Here is a 27,224-nt window from a genome sequence, read left to right as displayed (position 1 = left end):
ACTAAATAAATAATATCAAAGTTTATATTAACCACTCGATGAGAGCTTAGTTAGTGCATTACTTAAAGGAGTTATATTAAAACTTTTCTCGCGTCTTTAGGTATCGGTATTCGAACCGCGCAGTATTCGGGTAGAAATTTAATTACACGGATCGCGAACCCGTGAACTTTGTTGGTTTAATTGAGTTTCATACTAATCTTTAACTCACTCTACTGTACATGACAGCACACAAGGTAGAGGCGTCGGCGAAGAATATTCGAGAATAGTTTAGAACAACAAAAGTTTGCAGAATACCTAATTTTCCATTTCCTTCAGACTTTAAATTACTTTATTGAATTATATACTTCCCATCACAAAGTCACAAAATATAATGAAAGTATCATAAGCAGTGTAAAATTAGTGGTGGAGATCGAACGATGAAGGAAAACATCATGAGGAAACCGGCTTGCGTTAGACCCAAAAAGTCCACGGCGATTGATCTGTGTCCATGAGATTCACAAATGATCAAGAAACGGATACAGAATTTGAGACCCAGACTTAAAAATATTGTAGCGCCAAAGGTTTAAGTTAGTCTCACAGGTCAATAGATTCTATATTTATAAAAAGTGGATTTTTGTAACACCACAAGTACGTCCAAGGTGGCAAACCAAAAGTTGATTATATTTTTTTTATAGAACAGAGGGCAAATGGGAAGAAGGCTCATATGATGTTACGTGACACCTGCGCCCATAGACAATCTAAATGCCAGAGCATTTGGCTAATTAGCTAGCTCTTTTTTTGAAGGACTCTAAGCCGAAATGGTTCGGAAATACTTCAATGGACAGCTTCCACATAATGTTGGTGGGGCACGGAAAAAACCGCCCTAATCACGACTAAGTTGTCGTCGATGTAAAACGGATAGAATATCGTATTCTCCCTCAACGTCCAATGATGAAACTCAGCTGCTGATCAAAACAACTCCAAAATTTGGTATGAATATGTAAGCAAGTAGGCTCATAAGTACGCTTTTGTATTATTTATAAACTTAACGGGTATCTAGGTCAACACAGTATTAAACTATTGTATATTCTTCTCTATTATCGCTTATCACTTATCACTCCTGAAGCGAACGTAAGTTTGCGTGATCTTAACACTCTTCTAGCGGAACTTCACCACTATCAAAAGTTCTGAGGTAGCTATTACCTTCAGTTGTAAGCGTTTTGTAGGCGAACGATAGAACTTCCTAACTGCCCTGCTATGTCCTGGTTATAGTTTTTGTTGCCTTTGTAAGCGCGATGTTTCGTTTTATGTGCTTTGTTTGGAAGCGTTTTTTATACATTGTTAGCTATATGTTACACAGCTATTACAACTTTAGTTAATAAAACCTGGAACACGTTCTATATTTATGATGGATTTATAAAATTTTAATAATCAATGTTACCTGCCAGTTATTTACGCAATTACGATATTTGATGAACACTATTTTTTCACTACGCGAAAATATCGTTATACCCAGCAAGGTAGCAATTTAAAAAAATCACTTTCAATAAATTGTTACAATATAATATAAAATGGAAAAATGTGAATTACTACATGTGCGTTATTAGAAGTAAAAAATGTAAGCACGAAGCAAAAGGAAAAGGTGTTGCTACTACCGAGTAAATAATTATTAAAAGACCGGCAACGCACTCGCGAGCCCTCTGTCATTGAGAGAGTCCATGGGCGGCGGTATCACTTAACATCACTTAACATCAGGCAACCATTTAATCATGGTTACGAAAACTCCATGAGTACCACTATGCAACCACGCTAGACTTCCCCCCGCTCGCGCCCTGTTAAGCCCGCGAAAAAGATGACGGAATATGCACGTTCTATTGCGCAACCCTGTACTAAGTTAATTACAAACCTAAGCTGTCTTTCCAATTTCAATTAAGCAAAGTACATAGTGATTATTATAGACTAGCTTAGCTTCTAGAATATTAACAAACAAGCTGTACAATGAGTACGTTAAATTGCACGAAGCTACACACGTTACTTAAGTAAACTATATAATCTTTGATAATTTATATAATGGTTTATAAATTACCCGAATTATTAAATGCGAATAAAAAGCGTGGCGGAGAGTTTATTGAAAGGTCTTCTTTTCCGTTCTGCTCCCTTGAGTTGAGAAAAGCGTTCAATATATTTTTGTTTTGATGTTCTTAACTGTGAATTATGTTACCTACATGAATAAATGAATTTGAATTTGAGTGTAAAGTGGGTCTTTTATTATCTTAATTATGTTCAAACTAACACCCAAATATTACCCACCATTTTTCGAGGCAGTCGTCGTGACTGTTAAACTAAAAAATACGTGAAATAAAAACATGAATTATTTAAATAAATATTTTCGTTATATTAAACGGATGCAATAAAAGCGGTGCATAAACTAAATTTTACGGAGAATACTAAAACCATAGTGAATTACCCGCATTTTACCCTGCATTTTAATATTGTTGGCTCGTGCTTTATGAAGCGTTGGCAATTGAAAATATTCGGGTTTAAAAATCTGCTTTATTTTATTAAGAAATTTTCTTGTTAAACTTATTTATGACATCCATAAATTTTTAACAAGGAATTTTTTACTTTAAATTGATTATACATTGATAATTTCATATATGAGTCCTACACCCACACACTACAAGACATTAACTTTTGGGCACTCTGGTATCGACTCCTGGTAGCAAACTTCCCTGGAAGATACAACCTCCTATTGTTTACAAAATGTAGATACTCCATTCTCAAAGGCCCACAACGCAACCACTAAACTGGTGTTCATGGGATACGAAGACAGCCTGCATTTGCCTCCCTATCGTTTAAAAATATCTAAATCAGTGTGGCTAAGTATAGTCTACACACATTTTTAAATACTTACTATTTTGAAAATTAGTAAAGCGACATAATTGTAAAGCTGTAATAGTTAAGCCTCATTCTTTGAAACATTCATCGATCTTTACAAAAGACACATACACTTTATTCAGAAATATTTTTAAAGACCTCTCATACAGTATATGAGTATCGATATAACGAATCAAATCATAATTTGATTAACGAAAATGTAGTAATTTTAATTACTTACCTATCAGTAGTGTTGTATGGCGAGCCAGAATACTGACTAACTGAAGCCAGGTCCAATCCGCCCCGATATATTGATACGAGAGCTAAATCTAATGTCTTACTCTGAAACAAACATATTACAGTTATTTAAACCATCAATATTGCAACACTTATTGAATTTGTCGTTGTTTTGTACAGTTCTTCTTTATATGAAAGCTATTGTATTGCATGCATATTTACATTAATCAAGGATAATTAATTCAAAAATTATGCGTAATACTTTCGTTTTTATTATCAGTCAGTATACAATCACGAATTGTCGAACGAAATTTCACGACATTTATATAAGAACAAAATATTAAAACGAAACTCCTACTGTCAATTATCCTAATCACAGTAAACTAACAGGTGTAATTAAAAATCTTTAATAGTAAAGCTTATATTAAAAATCGTTTTTCAATTGTGACTTTACCTTTTGTCACTACAAAGGATTTTGTGTCCGGCTAATATAATGTACATTTGGGAACTTTCATTATATTAAGCGCGTGTCCTTTGCGTCGTAAAGAAGAGGAAAAAATATTAATTCTAAATGTAAAACGTTACTTTTAAAAACTACTTCTATTTCAAAGTACTAAGGTGTAAAATTGTGTGGATGTGTTCTCGTCTTCCTAAGATACATATGACGAGTTTCATCTTACATTTAATAAGACGCCTACGGCTATCCGAGTTCTTATATTGAATCTTCCACTCCGCTAATAACTGTATTTATTTGGAAGCGAAATTGCAGTATAACTCGATCTAAACAACTTTGTTCCATTTTCAAATTGAATTTTTGATGTGAAATAGTTTGTGTAATTGAAGTCGTTATGTGTTTGCGGGCACAACTTCACCTACAACATAAATATAATCATCACTACATAGTATAAAAAAAGTCGCTTTCTCTGTCCCTATGTCCCTTTGTATGCTTAAATCTTTGAAACTAAGCAACGGATTTTGATGCGTTTTTTTTTAATAGATAGAGTGATTCAAGAGGAAGGTATGGTAACGTGATGGTATATGTCTATCTCTTATGGATAACCCACATTTTTATATACAACGTTCACAGATTTTCTGTAGTCTATTTAATATCAGCATTGCACCCGTGCGAAGCCGGGGCGGGTCGCTAGTATAACATATAGTATATTTAAATTCATTATACATTATATATAAAATTAATGATACGTTTTAATGTCATATACCTAAGTAAAGCACTTATTAAGCACCGCCATAATTAAGTATAAATTACTCGATTTACTTAAATTCTTAATTAAGGTTGACAATCAATATATTGGTGTATATTATTAACATTATCCGGTACAAAACAGATAAAAATAAGAAACATATTATTATTTCACTTATTTTTAAATAATTTAATTGATGGACAATAGGTACATCCAATAAAACTAAATTTATACGTATCGACTTGAAATACGCGTGATATTAAAAATAAATATGAGCCAATATTTGAGATCTCAAAGGCCGACAACGCACCCACTAAAATGGGTGTCTATGGGCTGCGATGACAGCGTTTTTGGGCGTCCCGCAGGCTCGTTTGACAATAATTATATATAAAAATAAAAAAAACTAAGAAATACAATTACGTATAGATAACACATTATGTGCAGATAATACAAATGTATTTCTCCACGTTCTTAATTTTTCGTTCTTCATATTAAATAACCTCATACTCAAAAGTGTAATAACATCACAAACTACATACGAATCATTTTAATTTATATTAATTACATCTGGTCGGGACTGTAAAACAAGTTTTAATTAGAAACAAAAACTTCAGAACTCAGCATTTATTTTTAAATAACTCCAGAGTGGGGTAATAAAAAAGTGATGAATGTTATAACGTAAAAGCAAAACTCTAATCTGAACCGTTTTTATTTGTTTAGTTTGACGAGTGATAAGTGATGTTGTCACAGGACCCTTGTTTTAGAATTGTTTTTGTGTTTGTCCATTTTAACGTTTTAAAAACAACAGCTTACAAATTACAATTCGAAAATTGCCCTTGACATATTTCGGTTAAATTTAATTATATTAAATTATTATTTAATATAAAATAATGCAACGACAAAATGGATAGTTTACGCTCGCATATGCTCGAGTAACTCATATGCTTTAACCTTTTCCCACTTTTTAAATTCTTGGATGATTTAACCAATATTATTTAAAAGGGTTCAAGTACATGGGAACTTTTTAAAATGTTAACAAAAGAAAAGTGAAAGCTACATAGGCGCAAGTAGGCGATTAAGAGGATCTCAATGGCCACAACAATGTTCCAGGAATTCATAAGCGCTTTATTTTAAGTGATAATACACATTTGAGGGGGTTGTTCTTTAAAACTTAAGATCACTCAACATAATACAAATTCTCTAAATAACTTTCTCCCAAACCGGGTAGTGGCTGACTGGAATATACATAAAAATGTATTTTAGAGGACAGTTTAGTCTTGGAATGAAATACTTAGAACTGTGAAGTATTAAAGTAACTTTTGATTAATTAAACTGTGTAAATAATTATTATGTTAATAGATTAAAACGATGCATAGCAGCTATCTTAGTCCGCTAGTAGTTTTATATAAGTATTTTATGTCAATATTATGAAAAATATTAAATTAATGAACAAAAGAGTTAAGTGAAAATATTCGAATAAGTACACGCCAATTATGTGATCTTATTAGTGTCTTGTAACAATTGACAATAATTATTTATTTGGTTTCTTTCTCTTTCTTTCTTTCTATTATCTGAAGGGAGGACCCTCAACGACTCTATAATCTTGACATGCTGACTGTGTTTGCGACGATTCAAAGCCGTCGATGACGTCATCGTACTAAATCGTAGCCGTAGATTACAGGTGTCGCTAGTTTCATTTGTTATGTAAATAAAAATGATAGCTTCGCTTTAACTGGACGGTGGTCTTACAGTCTCATTTTTATGATCTGCAATAAATTACCTCTATATTCTAGGAGCGAAATGAAAATGTAAAAAAGGTTATCAGCCATTTATCACTTTGGAATTGTGTGACACTGCAAAGTGACTTTAAAGCAATGTATAATATAAAATAATGCATACAGTTGAGCGTGCGAGTCTCAATCCCTAGAGTAATTCAGATCCTGGTTGTGTATTTTAAGATTCTCAACGTGCGCAATTAACACTTGTTTGTACATAGAAGAAAGCATTGTGAGGGATCCGTATTCCTATTGATATTTATTTCTAACACACAAATATGCATGTACAATATTTCTAATAGTTTAATCGTTTATCGTTTATTTGCTAAGATACATACAATAAGATAGATTAAATTTAAAATAATCCGCCATATATAAATAGGCATGCAAATGTCATATTATATTACAAACATTAACATAATGTCATAATAATAGGTAAGTTAAGTTATTTAGAATTAGTTGTTTGGTGTCAAACCTATTATCTAGATACTTCATTTAGCTTACATTGAAATAATGATAAGAATAAAAATTAATAAATAGAAAATAAAATCAAACTTTAAAAAAAACAATGCGGTACTCGGGGCCACCGCTGTAAAGCATTGCATATCATTTATTATCAACTTTTGCAATTATAGTATTGTTTATTTATTTATGCAGTATTTCTTTTTTTATATTATTTTTATCTACCACTCTACCAGATTAACACGGCAATAATGTCTGTCCTACTCTAACGTCATCGTGTGTTAGGTTAATTTTCGTTACGAAATTTCTTGATTCTTTCGCGCTTAATGTCCGAGATAATACTTGCAACAGCTTAAAAGATATGTATGTCCCTGTGGCAGTGTAGCTTTAAGGCTGGTAGCATCCTCGCTCTATTGATATACCTCTATCTATGGCTCACCCGTACGCGTCGTAGGCGTCAACCTAAATATTTAATTAGTGCCTGTGCACTTAAACCCCATTCTGGCGCCGTACTCCCAAAGCATTATACAACATATATGGAAACGGTAATTGTAATATTCTCCATACATTCAAACGCATTTAGAGTATTACAATTTATATCCTCGTTTTGTTTCCCTTTCATGTCGAAAACAAATAATCAGTCAAATATGCAGCGATTATTTACCTAAATCACAATAACAATTCAATGCAAATGCAATCAGGTTAGCATAATTCAGCTTTAAATCATTTCGGATATTGGAATTATTGTTCATCCCTTGGTCGGAACGTCACATTGCACTGTTTGACATTTGATAAATGCGAAATTTATTCAGAAATTAACAGTATGAAATTATTTGCAGTGTGATATATAAGAGGACGTAGTGACAAGGATACGAATGGAAATATTTAGCTGGTTTAGACGTGTAGAACGGAAGAATGAGAAGCAGCATACGAGAAAGATATACAAGGCAACCGTGGTGGATGAGGTCACAGACGGCTTGACTTGCATACCCAGAGAGAATCCAGTACGTACTAGAGACAGGAAAGGTTGAAAGTGTAACAGATGAGTATGCATGCTGAATGTTATAGAAGTCCATAAAACGAGAGAGGTTTTATGTCGAGGAGAGTAGCGAGTGCAGATCTGTGGTCTGGTATAAACAATAAAGGTACTTTTAAATAATAAAGTAATACAAAATAATATTTTATTCTTTCGTTTTCTAAGATAACTTTCATATATTTTTACTCGCCGTAGTTTAGGTATTATATGATACAAAGTTTGCATTGAAATGGTGATAAAGATATACTTATATTATATATTTGAATTTTGTTTACGAGTGTAGATTAATCAAGGTCCAAACTGGCAAAGACTGAGGTAGGAAGACGCAGTAGGCAATGAATTTGTTTTTATTTTTTATTTTTAGGAAACCGCCCATGGTCAGTCACATTGCCACAAGATTGGTCGCTTAAGAATTGATTGTTCTTTTCTTGAAGAACCCTTAGTCAAATTGGTTCGGCGGAATTGAGTTGATACGGGTGGTATTTCGTATTCTGCCCTGAAACTCATCAGCCAACATTCCTTAGTAAATGCGAAAATAATGTAGAGAGTATATGAAGCAAAAAAATAAAAAAGTTAAACAGAGGTAAAATGCTTCTTGTATCCCGTTAAATAGTTATTTTTATACACCCACGACCATTTATGAAGCGTTATAAGTGACAAACATTCAATCCTTTCATATTAGTCTCAATGGAAGTAATATTTACAATTCTTCTTCCGCAACCGATTTTGATAAATAAATTCTAAATCTTAACTATATTTATTACGTAAAAGTGATATTCAAATATGTATAGTATAAATAAATTTACCTGCAAGTGGGTTTCAACCACAACAGCTCTAAAAACTATGGAAGCATCCAGTACCCTCGTCTCTAGAGGCCGCTCCGCGAACTTCGGGCACTGACTGTCACAAACTATCGTCTGACACAAGAACAGAAGCACAACTAACAAATCTCTGCTGGAAACTTCGCCCGGCGGGCGTATAGTGGATGCCATTTTCGGTCTCAAGTCGATAACATTACATATTCAGTAACGTTCATTTTACCGCACTGCGTTTTGATCTTCGCTTACGTTGTCGCTTCTTGGCGTGCATTATCTGAAATGAAAGATAAACTGGTTTTTATTGCATGTTTATGTTCTTTATTGCATGTATATGTTTTTGTTATTTCAGTGGGTGCGTTGCCGACTTTTGAGGTAGGAGAATGTTCTGATCTGTTTAAACAAGGCAGTATCTTTGAATGAAGGAGTTAATTTCACGGTTTGCTAGTTCGCAATTGAAAATTACTAATTATGTATACGTATTTTATAAAATACAAAACTTATTTCAAAAAAATCAATGAATACCATCCAAAAATGTATTGCTACACCTATAAACTATTCTAGCTATTTTCATTTCAATAGTAGATATTGACATGAAACTTACTGAAAATAATTACATTCACTATTAAGACTTCAATAGTTTAATTAAAATGTTTAGTTTATTGTAATCAAAACACAAAGTATAGACTTTTTTTTACAATTGTTGATTCAAGCGGAGATGCCGTTACATTTTCAGTTTAAAATGTAAGCGGGTCTGTGGAATTGGATTTATAACCACTTATGTTATTCAAACAATATCTCACATAATTCCACACAAATTGCCTATATTGTTTGTAACCCTTTGAGGTCCTCTAACCTCATAACTTTATAAGCTAAGATCACAGTTTATACATAAGCACGGATTATCTACTCCCTCGTCTAACAATGTGTCCCTGAAGATTGATTTGTTTTCAACCGATTCGGCAAATATGTTTGTTAAATTCATGCGATTCACGTATAGGAATTCAGAAAGACTTTTAGAAAAAGAAATTAGGCATTTTCAAATATATTAAAAATATTATTTAACTACGACAGAGTTTTGATTATTTTAACTATTTATCATCGTTTGAAATTTATAAACCAGCCATACCCAACCTTTTTTCATTCAACATGTGTAACTTTCATAAAAATAGTAGAATGTTCACTTTTGACACTTAAATTGTAGGTATGAGGAAAAAACTAGGAAATTGTTAACGAAAAACAGTGAGTGAAATAAAAAAAATATATAATGAGTGAAATTGAAAATCCAAATAATTAAATATTTTTTGAAAATTCCCCCTTACTAATAGATTTGCCCCCTAATGGGACACACTAGTTTTAACGCTGTGTATTAGTGTGAGCAAGTATATATACAATAGTGTGAGCTCATCTTATGGAGTTTTTTTATACTTTCGACATTTTCATGTATTATTTTTAGAAACGTTACAAACTATTGATTTACAATATTAATAGTCTAATTAGAGCATTTTTAATTATCGTTAATTTGTAAGTGCTTAAGACATATTTTGTTACACTTATAATGTTCTATATTAAAACGCGTTTTACCAAAAAATTAAAGGTTTTGAACGACAAATTTACCTACAAGATTTTCACTAACAAACGACGAAAATTTGCCAATGTAAAATGCTCCTGAAAAATTTCCTTACAGTTGAGTATCATCCTAACGTAAGCTACGCCGTATCTTCGCAGACATTCTTAAAGGTTTAAGGGCTCACCTAACACGAGTCGAGTCTAAGTAGGCTCAACTTGATGGATTAAGGGCAATGTTTGATGAATCGCGTCGATTTTCACTTGGCTTCTATATTAGATGAACTTGATATTTAATATGAGAAATCAATACCGAAATTACGTTGGGTTTTCGTCACGATCAGTGTTTCTCAACGTGGGGGTCACGCCCAACAGGGAGGTGATTTGATTGTTAACGGGGGCTTTTTTATTATAATTAATTGGAATTTGAGTCAGTCTGAAAATTTATTTCGGTAACAATTTCCGATTCTTTTTCTAAAACATTTAAGTTTATTAAGTGAACAATTAAATTTTTACCTAAATTTACAAATCATGTATGCATCATACAAATTTGTATCTTTACTTCAATACCAAATATTATTATAACATATTTATCACCACCATAGATTACTATGCATCACTACATAGTATAAAACAAAGTCGCTTTCTCTGTCCCTATGTCCCTTTGTATGCTTTAGTCTTTGAAACTACGCAACGGATTTTGATGCGGTTTTTGTAATAGATAGAGTGATTCAAGAGGAAGGTTTATATGTATAATAACATCTATTAAATAGTGTAGAAGTACTGTTATTTTTGAGATTTCTAATGTGATGTCGTAAATAATTACATTTTTTCCGAACTGCTGAACCCTACGAGTTTTATCAAAATAATGTACTAAGTATTGTACACATTGAAAAGGTCTACAGAAAAGTCCTTGATGGTATATGTCTATCTCTTATGGATAACCCACATTTTTATATACAACGTTCACAGATTTTCTGTAGTGTATTTAGTATCAGCATTGCACCCGTGCGAAGCCGGGGCGGGTCGATAGTTGTACATAAAATTCAAATGCATATATTGTGTAACATTTAACTGTATATATTTCTGTTTTGAACAAATGAGCCTTCCTCACCCGATTTTAGGTAAAAATGCAACTTAGTAATCTAGCTTCCAATTTGGTATTTATAAAAAAAACTTAAACAATAAAAAATTGCATTGAAAACACTACAACACATTCTGTCCTATAAATTTATATTTATAATAGTAATAGGTCTTTTTAGATATTACACTAGTTTACAATCCTTAAAATCAAGCTTACGATAAAAACATATTTTTAAAGTAAATTAAATGGAGATTGTTTTTGTAATTAGCTGCGGTTGTGGTCTTAAATGCGGTTTTACACTGCAGAGCTAATATCATTAATGGTCAGTTTCATTGTGGTGAACACGGGTTTTATGTTTGGCAAGATTTTTTTTAATAGACGAACGAATCACGCTATCTACTGGTAAAACTCTACAAATAATTAAAATCCGAACTCTCTTATTCAACAAACTTTCAAAAATCCCAGGGCTTTTTCAGTTTCAGTTCAGCATCGTGCCACGCTAAGATATTTTTTAGTATAATAATATTATCTTGGTGATCACATAATACATACACGTGTATACAAGACCACTGTAATGATGTCCAATGTCCGAACAATGCCGAAAAGTAATGGTATTAAAGTTCCGAGTAATAATCCATCCCACACTCGGTAATCAAAGCCCATTTGACTGATTCAGTTATATTTACTAATACATTAGAACAATTGCAGACAATAGATCTACTCTCAGTACCATACATCAAGGCCTAATTGTCTGTGATCGATAGACGTAAGTGCTCTCTGAAATGTGGCTTAATTTACCTCGGCTTGTAATAAATCGCTTACTCAATCATCATTATCTAACGTCGGTGAATGTCTTCGGTATTAGCGATAATTAAGTGCTGAGTTTGCGATTGTACTATAATAACTTCAGATATCCTGTAGGATGGGAAATATATTTTTAGATGATTGAGTCGATTGCGACTGTTAAAAACTTACACGATATTTTTGTTTATGGCCAAATCATAGAAGTGTAGACGTAAAAAAGGACTAATTTCGTCCGAAACTGGAATCTATTTTAACGTTATTAACCATTAGTGGTCCGTTGAATGAACTAGCAAATGGTTGGCGATTAAAGAGTTTATTGCCAGTTCTTCTCTTCCGTTCGTTCTACGCCCTTGATTTGAGAACTGGCAGTAAATGTAAACTTAGAAGCATTTAATGTACATTTTCCTTTTTTTGGCGTTCATAAAATATGTACATTGTGTTACCTAAATGAATAAATGATTCTTTCCTCTGTCACCGAATTTAACCAACCAATTTGAACCAATTTTTTTTTAAATTTGATTTAATTTTCTTTGTTTTCATTTTTAATTTATTATTACTACGAAAATTAAGAAAATGGTTAAACTATATTTACGTTTATATGCACTTCGTTATAGAACATCAATAAATTTTTTCTTCAAAATTCTTGTGTCATTTGTGAAAAGTATAACTTACGAAGATTTTTTTATCTTATTTTATCAAAGAAATCACTCGAACACAAAGTTTATTGTAACTTATTTAAAGCAGAGTACCTAAGAAAAGGCTTAGAACCTATTTGCTATTGTTTCAAACTCCCTTAACTTTTCAAGTAAAAGCAATAATTTGAGCCGTTTGCTTAACCGACTTCAATGTCAAGTAAAAACAATTGAGCATCGCGGGGGGTTAAAACAATTTACGAGTTGTTCAAGATCTCAAACAAAACAATGGCGTTCTTATTTCGAAATTATAATTTTCATTGGCGATGTTAACAAGCCATTGTTAGGATGAAATGGTATTTTGTTATGAAGTGTTGTATTGAAATGAATAAACATTTCTTCTTGACGATATCAGATAGGATAATACAAATATATAACTTTTAATTTAGACCGTCAAGGGGTGTGTCTGTGAATTGAACAGAGCACTTACGAGCAGAGCACAAAAAAATTAGAGATCTGCAAGCACACACAATAGTTCCATAGTACCTGGTAGTTTTTAGATAGTCCAGATATTTTTTTAAATCGTAAAATGCTTTGCCAGCTTCCCGATTACAGCAGAGAATTTCTATTCGATTACGATAACTAAGTCAAAGAGGAGGTCATCCCAAGAATAAATTTATCGCATTGAACGATAATATAGGAACATTTTAATTACCAATATTAAGTATTATAAATATATTTTAATTACTCGACTTCGACTAGTTCGTAACTTATGGTTTTCCGCTGTGGTTTTCCGATAACTATAAATACATACATAATCAATAATAACTTTAGCGATTTTTTACGACGTTATTTACAAATAACTACAATACGTGTTGTCATTTGATCAAGTAACTTTTTTTTATAAAAAAGGGGAGTCGGGTTTATTTAGTGTTAATTAACAAAGCCTACTCTACCAAAAGGTGCCCAAATATGTTACTGGCTCTTTCTATAGGGTTTCCCAGGATAGGCGGGTTGGGAGTAATGTGTGGCAAAATCAAAATATAATACCGTAATACGTTTAGTTATAGAATGAATCCATCAAGATGTTTTGCTATATAAGGTAATGGTTATTGGAAAAACAAAATGATTATAACAAATTAATAAAAACCATATAAATATAAATAAAATAGCCTGTCAGAATCTGATAACTATTCCGAGCGAGAATCCATCAATTGGATAATTCAATCACGTCGCTCAAAACAACTGAATTGGTAGATTCTGCTTTATATTTAAAGTAATGTTGTCGTTTAAAATATATACGAAAAAAATCCAGCAATTAAATAGTCAAACTTATATATTCCGTCATTGTTTTTTAGTCATAGCCATTATATAATAATATATAAATATTATATAAGACAGTTTGGAACCCAGTTGTCAGATGTGTGACTTATTTAAGTTTGAACTATATTTATTTATAATTATATTAATATACAATTACAAACTAAAAATATATCTAATAACTAACCTTAAAATTTAATTATTAAAAAATATTATTAAAAGGAGTCCCTTTAGGCAAGGTTCCGAAGATACTAGCAGCGTTCCCTCTTTGAATAGCTAGACTAATTCTTTGTGCGAGGTAGCTGCCAGCTCTTCGTTCTCCTGTGATGAAATGTCTTAAAAATAAAACTATTATTTTAAAAACTGACATCGGATGTCAGTTATCTAATTTGTCTTATTGTCTGCTTCACACACGCCGGATGTGAACAAGTATTCATTGGCATTTAGGCAGAAAATTAATTGACGCGGTCACGCACTTAGGTATTAGGCACTACTCATTGTCCCACTATAATATTTTTTTTAATGTTACAGGAATCAAACCGGCAGGAGGCTCACCTGCCCTTGGACACTCGCACTGTCAGGCGGCTCGCAAACGCGCTGCTGGCCTTTTAAGAATTCGTACATTCTTTTCTTGAAGGACCCTAAGTCGAATAAAATAAATAATAGATTTAGTAACATAAATATAATAAGTGAGAATGATTACCTTTACCTACGGTACAATAAACTTCTACTCATACCAACCTAATCATGGAGGCGGTAACTTTGTTCCGTGGATAATCTTTTTAGTATAAATAGAACATAGTAAATTAATAAATCTACATTCATTTCTAATTAAAATCCACTCGTTAACGTTACATCAAAGTCATCAGAAGTCAGTCTGTCAAAAGACTTCCGTTTTGTCATATCCGTCATTTACCCTTTAACCCTAAATCAAATAGCGTTTTGCGACAGAATTTTCTTATCTTTTGATTCAAATTTTAATTATACATTTTATCGTACAAATTATTAAGATTTTACTCTAGTAGAACTAATATGAAGATTATGCTTTAAATATATATAAATATCCTCTATTAGTTATATTCAGCTTTAACAGGTAGGTTGATGAATAAGAAGTAAAAATGATTTGAGACAGCAATGTTGGTCTAGTGGCGATTCTCATCCCTGAGATCGTAGGTTCGATCCCCGGCTTTGCATCAAACGACTTTCTATGTGCGCATTTAACATTCGTTAAAACAGGAACGTAAAGGAAACAATTCTGAGTAAACCAGCTTGTATTACAAATAAAAAGTCCACAGCGTGTGTCAGACACAGAAGGATATCATCTACTAGCTTATTAGATTGACAAATGTTCACGAAACACATTCATTTATCGGAGGCTGTAGTGCTACTGATGTGTGTTGAACGATTTATTACATTAGAGACAGCTACAATTGTAAGGCATTGTCAAAAAAATGAAAAAAAATCCATGAGTATTAAGTTAACTTGACATTATTAATAGAAAATGTTAACGCTTAGTCGCACCGAGGTTTGTTGAAACGCTGCTACGTCGTAGGCGTCGTAGCACGTACGTCACGTCATCAAAATTAATATATTATGTTCTGAAATAAATCTAATAAGTTGTTATAACAGAGATTATTGCATCTGTTAGAGGACCTAATTGAAGCATATAAAGGTTATTGTTTCAACTTAAAGCTTAGTAAGTTCTTTATAATTACATATTATTATCGTTTACTTAAAAAGCTGTTCTCACTTGTGCTATGAAAAAACAATTGAAATGTGACGAGCTCAGATGTTTAATTATTGTTTTTTATAAGTGCGTTATATAAAAACCGCATTTCATCATTCAAAAGAGCTGCTGTGAGCCTCGCCTGTAAGCATCATAATATGCGTCATATATTTTACGTATTTCAATTCAGTCAAGAACAATAAATGTTTTCTTTAAGTGTTGTTTAATTGGATGAGTTGTATTATTTGTCATTGGTTTAAATTCTGTATGTAATATGAATAGATTATAAAATCTGTTCATATTTATATATTTATGCTACAGAATTTAATAGTCTTAGTTTATAAATAGCATCATAGAATAATTTGCGATATTATACGTAACTAAGCAAAATATTTCGGAATTATATAGTAACTCAATGGATATTTGTATGAGACAATTTCGATAATCCTAGAAAGGGCGTATGCCACAAATTAATGACACTACAGGTATACGAACTGATGTGTGAAAGCCAACAAAAATTCTTTTATTCCCTAATCAAATTATGAATCCAATTGAATAAATTTAAACAAGCTTGAATACGGTGTTTTTTTTACTTTACTATTTATAAATATATATATTGTTCGATGGGTGGATATTTTCTTCTAGGGCTAATGCATAAAATTGTGAAAAACAATAGCACGCAATCAATATTTTTTAATGGAACTGCCATGTATACAATACACATTTAATGTTATATATATTACAGGCATAACTCAATAGTATTTTTAACTGATTTTTGTAATATAATTGAATAAATAATACAAGGTGTCTTACGTCATACTCAATAAAATATTTATGAAGAATCTTTCAGGGTAATTTTCTTTCAATGATCAATCAATTAATTAGCAATGGCTTGCGATTGAGAAAGTTGCTCAAATTTAATATACCTTCATTTTCGTTATATACTGAAATTTACATTTATAATTTATAAGGTTAGCATAGATTATGTATAAAAAGTTAGTGATATGTTTTCAAAGGACCAATATTTCCCGTTTATATGATCGTATTTATTCAGCATTGAATTTCAATTAAATCAATAACTTAAGTGAACAATAAATTATTAATTATATAAAAAAAGATAACATCTCCATATAAAACAAAAAACCCTTTTCTATTAATGCAAATGTATAAAAATTTTATATCCAAAACCTAATATAATATAAAGTTATGCTAATGTATGTAAAAAGTTTTCTTGTGTATTTTCGATACCATAATAGCAATAACCACAATCTCCAAAGTTATTTTACTCTCTCAAACATTGATACTTACAAACTCACTTAATTAATAATCCGAAACACAAACACTTCACTCCCACAGAATGTACGTGAAATCTTTAATTATAACGCACGTCCGTCCGCTGCGAACGACGCAAGGAGACTGAACTTAAAACTCTGTAACCGTTGCCTGTACAGCGTAACGATGAGTTCCCCAGTTCCAGGAAAAATATACCACGAATTTCCATTACTTGATATTGCTTAGAATTAATTAAATGTAATGCTATGTTGTTTCAACATATATATATTATAATTATATAATTTATACATTTACAGAAAGACTTATTTCACTAATGTAATTCTTTGTAATTTTATACATATGAAATAATATAATATATTTATATAGATATAAACGCTAACTTTTAATAAATAAGTCATTAAGGCAATGGAGTCTTGACAAAAATATGTGAAATGTTTATGAATAAGAATTGACGTAAATAATAAATATAAGGGAATTAATTTGATGTTTTTTTATAGAACAGAGGCAAACAGGCAGACACTCGCATGATATTAAGTCATATCGCCGCCCATGGAAAGTCTCAATGCGAGTGGATTGGCGAGTGCGTTGCTGGCCTTTTAAGAATTGGTACGTCCTTTAACTTGGCAGCAATAGGACCAATCCCAGAACAAGGGAAGGAATTTCCAGTATCTGTAGTTTAAATTTATTTTTGACCTGCAGCAACAATGCAACGGTTTCAATAATTCTCTAGATTAATGCAAAATTCATTACCCTAAACATTATCTATAATACAAAAAGGATAGGCAAAAGAATTTAAACGAAAATAAAAAGAATATCATGTCTGTCATGTAATTATCTAACGTAACAAATTTACTAGTGCGTGAAAATTTATTAGATTAAGTTATTGGGTTAGAATTTTTACTGGATTTGACGTGAACTTAAATAGGTCATTTATAGCTCATAATAAATTAATATTAAGAGACTTAACTGTAATTTGATTATTATAATAGTTTTACTTAAATAATTGGGAAATAGAATTAGTATAATTTACTTATCTTAAAAAATAAATATGTATGTTTAATGTTTACTTTGTTTTTTGCAAGAAATAAATAGGCTTTTTTATTTTTTATTAATTTATTTAATTGTTTCGCGACATTGGCTTTTCTGCGTAGTAGTGGCCTAGTATGGGCCTGTGTCTCAAGCTAAGGTTGTTCGTTGAACCCCGTCTGAAGTAATGTCTATACATTCCATCTTCGCAATTAATGCTTAAGATATTCCTAGTGCACGTTTGAGGCCTGTATATTGACAATCTATATTAGCAACAGAAGACGGTTGAAGTTGGCTTTAAATAAATTAATAAGATTATAGTAGCCAAGTATTTCCATTAATTATTTATTATATCATAGCCTTTTTTTAAATATTTTACATTAACTTATTAATGTTATATATTGCAAGCATTATGTTTCATCATCACGCGTTCTGTGATTAATACCGAGGCCCACTCATTACTTCTAGTTTCTTTCTTTTTTTCTTGTCTGTTGCCTTATTGGTTTTTATAGAATAGGAGGAAACGAGTGGAAAGCTCAGCTGATTTTAAATAATACTATGGTCTGTTCAGAGGTTGCAGTCTACACAACACAACAAACAATAATTAGACCTATTTTTTAGTTAAATAATAATTATTTCTAATTTAATCGATATAATATAATATAATTAATTTTGTTGAAAGTATAAAAAGATTTGGATAGTAACACATTATTATTCTGTACACAAAAGTATGTTTTCATTATAAATGATGTAGCTTCTAATACTGCAAGTTGGAAGTTCGTTAAAGGAAGTTCATGTTATAAACAAACTCTTCGCTTAATGCTCGTTTAATTAGGACTTAATTAATGAACACTAGATAGACTTCAATGATTTGACTATCGCTTAAACTCATTATTTACAATGCAAAAGCACCCCTGTATATAATAATTATAGTCAACAATAAATTTGGTTTTGTCTATCAAGATCATTGTTATACGTCACGTTTCTATACATTTACATAAATAAAAATGCAATGTTAAATTCTCTGAAGACTTATAATTGAACATTAATATAGCCAAAGGTTTCATGATATGGAAATGTTTTATGAATGAAACAATTTTTATATCCACTAAAACTTTGCCTTTGAACTTTAAAGTTTTTTCAAAAATAAGTAATTTTTTTTTACAATCATCTATCATGTATGGTCGATCGCGTATTCGCCTGCACTCATTGGTCGTAGTGTATTGTGACCATATAGGCGTCCAACGGAAACACCAAAAATCTCCTAAGATTAACTCGTTCCAGAAGAAAAAAGATGGCCAATTTTAAAAAAAGCGAACTCATACCGCATGCATCTGTGAGAAATACCAAATAAACTGGCATTGAGGGTGTCCATGGGCGGCGGTATCAATTAACATCAGGTGAGCCTCCTGCCCGTTTGCCCCCTGTTCTATAAAAAAAAAACTCAAAAATATCAGTGTTACGTAATTACAGACAAATGAACACCAGAACAAATGCACTATATAAATCAGATCAAAAGGTTATTAAATTGCAAACAACAATTTCTTTCAATTGTATTCAAAAAAGGGCCGCAATAAAGCATTTCAGAATTGTTTGTGGTAAAAATTCAAATTAAAATGGCCTAACCGAAATTATATTAGTCCTTTCATTGCGGATATCACAATATTCTAATATTTTCTTTGTTCTATTTTTATGATATGGGTGTCAGTTTTTGTAAAGCAAATTTATAATCGTCCATTAATATTGTTATATTATGAAAGGAAAAATCACCGCGCGTTAAGCCAAAAAAAATTTTTTATGTTTTCTACTTCTCATGAAGATTTTTAAACTGTTTAACCTACGACCTCAGGTGTGAGAGTCGCACGCTGAAGCCACTAGGCCAACACTGCTTTTATTAACCTAAATAGTATTAATAATTGATAAATGATTAAATTAAACTAGTGTACCTTTAACTGTAGCAGCATTTCCTCGGAGCTTTGCGATAGTCATTCGTTGAGCGAGGATAGTACCAGCTCTGTGATCACCCCATGGCCCAAGAGCCTCTACTCCAATGTTGCAGCAAAGACTCTATATTTGAGCCGTATTATTTTCCGCCTGCTCTGCAGCCGTGCCAGCTTTGGTACTTGTCCGAGGGAGGTAAAACAAGGCGAACGTGTCCGCACTAGTAGCATCCCATACCACAGCTCATCCTCATAAAATTAAAAAAAAAAACATATGTAAAAAATTTAAAGTAGGTACTTTGCTGATATAGGCCATGTTATAAAACCATTGTGTCAATAGTCTTGACGTTTTTGTGGCTTCGGAATTAACGATATTAAGTCCCTTTTATATATACACTTACTTCGAACTAATATTTTGAGCAAATCAATATTCCTTATAATTTTCAATAATACGTTGAATTACCTTTTCCCAACATTGTACTCATTTTTTTGAATTATTACATTTTAGTTTAGTTGCATTTCACAAATAGATAACAGCATTCATAATTATTACGTATTAACTGGCTAGTCACATTTGTCGGAAACAAGCCTTGTGAGTTGTCAGTTTTTAACACAATTATGATGATTTTGAAAATTGACTATAGATGTGTAGTGAGATGCTTGATGATACATTTACAGATTTTTTTGGTTGATAAAATTAAAAAATATCCTCAACTGTTAAATATACACTGTGGGTTCATCTTTGATGAGTTTAAATGTTCATTGAGCTGCACAGTAATGGAGTCGTTTGTAAATTATCCGATTACTTTCGCACCAATTAAGATTTAAAGCGCTGTTTAATTTAATAAAAAACTGTAAAAGAATTTTCAGTGAAACGATTACATATGGCATTAATATTTAAAAGAACATTTACTTGTCTTTGATATAAAGATCCGCTGAAAAATAGTTCTACCTTTTAGCCGCTGACACGTTTTGTTCGCCAGAATTGTCATATGTTTTTGTTATAATAAATTTTATCTCTTTCCATATAAATATTTAAAGTTATCGAAAATAGCTGTGGTTAAAAAGAATTAACCAACAAATAATAAACCAACTAAATGAATAAACCAACCTATCGAAAATAGCTGTGGTTAACATAAAAATATTCTTGTTAACAAACCTTAGAAAGAAGAGTGATGCTGGAAATGAGCGCAATTTTCTTATTGAATCTTTACAACCTTGTACGAAATTTATCAGAGAAATAAATCCTAAGTGATTTCACACTTCATGGTTACCCTAAATTGAGGCCACTAAAATAGAGATTGAAACATTAAAAAATATTTTTTTTTTTTGTGTACTCAATGATATACCTTATTATATACCACATAAAAATAATATGTAATGTTACGAGCTAGGTATTGGGTTAGAAAACCGAAGCAGTGATGAACAGTGCTGGCCAAGTGGTTTCAGCGAGCAACTGTCATTATCAAGAATAGGTTCGTAGGTTCAATCCCTGTTCAATGGACTTTCTTTCTATGTGCGCATTTAATATTCGCTGGAACGGTGAACGGTGAACGGTGAACGGTGAACGGTGAACGGCAAAGGAAAACATTGTTAAGAAACCTGCTTGCCTTAGTCTTAGTTAGGCTTGCCCTGTGATATTTAGTGTGCCTCTTGGCAAAGACTATCTCTAACACTTCCCATTGTTTGGTAAATATAAGGAGAAAAATCGAGAAACATTTCATTCTTGTAAAAATATAATATTTTCAATATAAAACTAGTCCTATTTCTAAATAATTAACGTCTTTTTATCACTTGTAACATATAGAATACAGATTCAAAAAAAAATGATTACTGAAAAATATGAAATATGTGAAACAATGTTTAATACATTTTAAGGTAAATGGATCTTCATGGTTTTCTGATTCCTTATTAGATTGAAAGATGAAATTAGATTCATATCGATAGATATCGTGGCCACACACACCATAACATCAAAGAAATAATATCTAGAAATAATAAAACATCGTATCAAATCAGTTGTCATCTAAATTGAAACACGAATATTTATCGTATAATCGGAATACATCAAAATAAATGTATTTCAAGTAAACAAGAATAAAGGGAAAATATTATTAGTAGATTTCAAAACAACTTTGTTACTACGAGATAAAAAGCTTAAATTTTTTCTTTTATTTAAGGTACCTTTTATAATAGAGAAATAGATACAGTAGAAAACTATACATTTAATTTTTTTTGGTACAACTATAATATTTTTTTATTATTAATTATTTTAATTAATATTATTTTATTTTTTTGTTTGCAAAATAAATATAAAAATATCTATTAACTCTAAATTTAGGATTGTCATATACATTAAAGCTAGGATCATATCTTTAAAACTAGGCTGTGCACCAAATGATATTTCAAGTGTGCTAATAATACCCGCTAGTACGGTGGAGGAGAATACATTTACATAAACAAGCACACTAAAAACCTATAAAAACATTTATTACAGAGACTATAGAACTCATTACAGATTTCTAGGCCTCATTTATAAAGACTAGACCCGCATTCATTCAAGAATCAAATCGTTGTCACATTCGATCACTTGATCTGGGTCATCTTAATTGTGTTCCCCGCGATCAATCACTTATAAAAACAAAAGGTTCGCTTTTTCCAGGCTCTCATAAGATTAGTCCTTTTAATAGCGGACCCGAGATGGAAATGACATTTTTGCTGTTGGACATTTATCAAAGGAAAGGGTCATTTTATTGTGTGATGTAATTCGTGTTTCGGTGTGGTTGATTGCTTTTTGTTTTGTGCGTTCAATATTTATTTCATAGTGTGGTAGATTTTCAGTAATGATTCTGGTAAGTATGAACACCATCCAGACAGGTAAAATTAAAATAGATAGTTTTGCTCTTTGGTTTTTGCAAGTATTTCACGCGTAAAATTGTTATAATTGTAATGAATCGTCATCGCAGCCCATCGACACTCATGTTTAGTGGGTGCGTTACCGGCCTTTGAGGGCGAAGTATAACTTTGAATAATTGGAGGTCGTATCTCTAAAGTACCGGAAGTCGATTCCACAGTTCGCTAGTCCGCAAAAGAAAATGCCTTGTAAAACGGACTGTGGAATATCAGCCATGAAGGTGCTGATGAAATTTTGAATTTATAAATCTCTTAAGACATTTTATTTAAAGAAATTTTAATCCAAAGTTTTAATTCACGTATTAATATATATAATTAAATAATATCTGATCTTTATTAAAAAGCGGGTAAGTATATTATTTTTTTCTAAATTGTTATTGAAAAACAACTAAGAATGACTAAGTTACTACAGTACTGCAAAGTATTTCAAGTGAATTTAAAACCTAGTTGTTTGAATTTATACAATATTGTCGTAACATATACAGGCTTTGCTCTTTTTACTCGCATCTAAACAATGCTTTCGATTCGCGAAATGTATTCAGTTTTAGAGTGGTTAGAGCCAGCTACTCTGTATGCATTGTGCCGTCAACGTGTCTAACATACGGCCCCGCGATACCTGTACAACGCTATAATAGCTTTTTCTATGGCACCTATTTGCAAATATAGTTTCCGGGAAATGTGTTTGCTCAAGTTGCCCCCGAGTCTATGATACTGCTTGTGGGACTTTAAAGGGTAAAATTGGATAGAGAGAGAATAAAATGCATTTTCGTCTTTTATAATGCTTCGTAGCTACTTGTTACATACTTTTCAAGCTAGGTATTATTTTACACAATGACACACGGTGAATTGACACTATTTCAGTGCAGAGGAATCAGTCACGCACATATTCGGTGTAAGATGCGAGAGGGCTCGCGAGTGCGTTGCCGGCCTTTTAAGAATTTGTACGCTCTTTTTTTTTAAAAACTGAATTAAAAACATTGGAGTTCATCAGTATTTGTTGCGATACCGTTACGCATTGTTGTATCTAGCTTCGAAGGCCTCCCTTTAAGTTACTGTGCCAGCTGAATAAGTAGGTAGTATTGAATGGATCATGATAGAAACGGAAACAATGACAAAAAATTATCTGTAAATGAAACTGAAACAGTCTCTTGTCATGTATATATAGAAACCCAACGTTTAAAAATATACAAATAATAACATATACATTCTATTCTTAAAACAGCCTATAGGCTAAAATATTCTGGTTTTCTTGAGAGCTTATACAAGATTATAACACAAATCAATTTTCCTACGCTCGGGAAATCAGCGAAAACAATTTATTGGCCCGAAATTCCTTGATTTCCCCCGTCGGGTTACACGACACTACATTTTCAAACGCTAGTTCAAAACCTTTTGCTTAAAATCTAATCTTATTTTAATACCTGTACGAGTATATATCGAATTGCTTCAGTTTCTTCAATTATTATTATTTTTTAAAGACAAGCAGAGTAAGCCTTTTGTAGCTGACGTACACCGTAAATTGTTATATGTAAGACATGTATAACATATATGTTATATGTTATACATGTATATGCTTACTTACTTACTCTGTATCAACTTTTATCGTACGTGCAAGAGTTAATTCCATACATAAAAAGGCAAAACCTTTAGCGAAAATCCTACAGCCTGAGCTTTGACAATCTCGTGGTCAAGATCGCAAATATTATTCTTAATATATATAAATCTCCTGTATTGATGTTTGTCCGCGTTATCCTTTCACAGTCATCTTACCGTTTGAATACTTGACTACTATGTGATACATAATATAACAAAAACATGCCACAGCAACGATTGGCCGAGTCTGCTAGTCTTTATATATAATTCTTCCGTACCTTCGTATGTCACCGAACTCCTCTTAAACGGCTTGACAATTTTAATGAATTTTTCGTATGCCTTTGGGTTGCGCCCGGTTTAGATTCACACATCAGCCCGGCAGATGCTGCCCGGTGCTGCAGTCGGTATTTTCATACTTTGTTTAATTTTTTTAATCACTTGAAATATCAAACAGGAGAACATCTAGGTCCGCTAGTATTATATACAAAATACAAGCTGCCCCCTTCGCTTCTCCTTAATGCCTAGCCTACCTACCTATTTTTCTCTATATGAACCACGGAGTTCTTATTAGCTTATTAATTAGCAAATGAAAAGTAGGGTTTAATTTTAGAAGCTTGAAAATTTGTTGGTATGTATTTTTGTATGCTGTGTAATATATTGAAAATTCGATTTCTGACTGAAAAATGCATCTTTTTGATATACGTCCCTAATGGAATGGCGTCTCGAATCCACAATCTTGATGAACGGACTTCCGCTCTCGTAATGGCGTCGGAGTCGATTCCGATAATGTCCTCAGTCATCAACCACGTTCCTATCATTTAATTGTGCATTTTAATACATTCATATATTTTATATCTTGACTATGTACTTAGGATATTATTCATATAATGAACTGTTCTAATAAAGAAATTAATCAAAACATACTTGTATGATGCGAAGCTAACTAATAAAGTTAACCTATCAAAATTTTAATTCGCAAATCGCTATAGGACATTCTACATATACTGTCTTGGAGGAGCAGCCTTGGCATCCGCAGTTTCAACGTTTCTCTCATCTATAAGGTCGTAGGTTTGATCTCCGGCTATGCACCAATGGACTTTCTTTATGCGCATTTAACATTCCCTCGAACGGTGAAGGAACACATCGTTAGGAAACCAGCTTCCTACAGACTCAAAAAGTCGACGGCGGGTGTCGGTGGTGGTGTCAGGTTTTCATTCTTGCCTTTTTGATTGCCTTTTTGATCATGAAATAGATACAACAATCTATATATATCTAATTCTTCGCCTTCTGTAACATAAAAAAAATCGCATAACTAATTAATATTATAATATAACGTGTAAATTAACTCTGGTTAGCTCACAAAACTCACGTCATTATTTTTAAAAATAAGTTTAAAAAAATCTATTTAAAATAAATTTAAGAGATGATGGCGGTTTGGGACGTGGGGCAAGGTAAGTAAAGACTTGAGTGTCGTGTGTTTTACGAAGTTTGCGTTAACGTCTAAACAAGTAACAAGTGTATAAAGCTATTGACTACTGCACTTACGCGAATTTTGTAAATATTTTACACAGTACTTAGTAGTGTCATAAGAAAATCATACACAAATTATTTTACAACAGTACATATCTCCTAAAATAGACATAAAGATAAGTAATATTAGAGATATAAAATATCTATAAAGATAAGATCTTGTACTAGTTTCATGATGCCTATAAAACAAAACACAACTTTACGACGCTCTAAAATAAGAAGTGTATTTAGTGAAGAGGGCTGAACGTGATTTTTATTCACTAAAAACAAAAGTGTACTTATTTTTGGTCCACTAATTTTTAAGTAAGTTATTAATCTTTTAACTCACGGGGGTTATTCCAGTCATGGTAGACACAGATCCTAAAAATTATGTATACCTTTTAGCCTTAATCATACATTAAATTAATAATTTTACTGTTGATTCTTTACATCAATAAATGAGTATGAGACAACCCCCATACATCATCATCATTATCAATGGCTAAACAGCCCCTTGTGGGCCGTGTGCCTCCCACGTCCCCAATAGTAACTCCATGCCACCACAGCCGGGTTTTCTCTTGCCACCGGGTTGTGACTTCAGAAAGGACCTTAGGATTCTGCAGTTCACCTTCGTTCGATATGCAGACCTACCACTAACCCAAGCACTTGAGCCTGTTGCACTTTATGAATTGGACCATGTTGACGTCCTCAATGATGTTATAAAGTTCTTCACTGTAGCGAATTCAAACACCGTTTTCGCAAACATAGCGAAAGTTCCTCGAAGTATATACGAATAAAAGGAGAGTAATCTCGTCTTTCTTGATAAACGGCAAGGTTTTACAACCATAGTGGTGGTATTATTTCTGGAAGTCGCGATCAGAAGGCCAAAGAAGCAGCGATTTTTCATCAAGTTGCGTCTACTGATCTCGCCGCTGGGATTGTTATCACTTGTCACCATTGAAGCCCAAGTTAACTAACTCCTCATATATCAATATGAGGATATCATTATGTATCCCCCCATCAGGGGGGGATACATTAATGATATTCTGAAGTTTGCGTCTCAAACTAAAACCATTGTGGTGACGCCCAAACAGAAGAATGACACCTCACGGCTAAATATGGATGATGTACCAATACAGATCGACATTCACATCCGAATTCTCGAAAAAACACCTGTAGAATGCGATATTGTAAGGAAATAAAATGTATTATTATTATTATCTATGATTAAAACACATTCGATTCATTCTTAATATAACTAAGAAGCCTTTTGTGGTGCTGCAAAAATAAGACCGAAGAAAAACCAATACAATATCAACTCATCAAATCATCTATTGATGGAACCAATATCTTCAGTTTCATCTTATAATCCTATATTCATTGCAATGTTTAACACAGAAAATATAACCGATATATGTTGTACATAATATAATAG

At 32.2% G+C, this 27,224-nt stretch overlaps 1 protein-coding gene across 1 annotated transcript in view; it reads right to left on the bottom strand.

Annotated features, from left to right (window-relative positions):
* The window catches only part of LOC111001431, a 32,466-nt gene extending 15,552 nt beyond the window's left edge, over window positions 1-16,914 (bottom strand). Inside the window, exons 1-3 of the mRNA XM_022271331.2 lie at window positions 16,824-16,914; window positions 8,375-8,660; window positions 3,098-3,198 (exon numbers count right to left, since the gene is read on the bottom strand). Coding sequence (XP_022127023.1) covers window positions 3,098-3,198; window positions 8,375-8,560 — 287 coding nt within the window. The 5' untranslated portion in view covers window positions 8,561-8,660; window positions 16,824-16,914. The remainder of the gene's footprint in view (window positions 1-3,097; window positions 3,199-8,374; window positions 8,661-16,823) is intronic.
* Window positions 16,915-27,224: the final 10,310 nt, after the last annotated feature.

The sequence above is a fragment of the Pieris rapae genome, chromosome 9, assembly GCF_905147795.1.
Source record: "Pieris rapae chromosome 9, ilPieRapa1.1, whole genome shotgun sequence".
Taxonomy (NCBI): Eukaryota; Metazoa; Arthropoda; class Insecta; order Lepidoptera; family Pieridae; genus Pieris; species Pieris rapae.
This window is presented reverse-complemented; position numbering and strand designations above follow the sequence as displayed.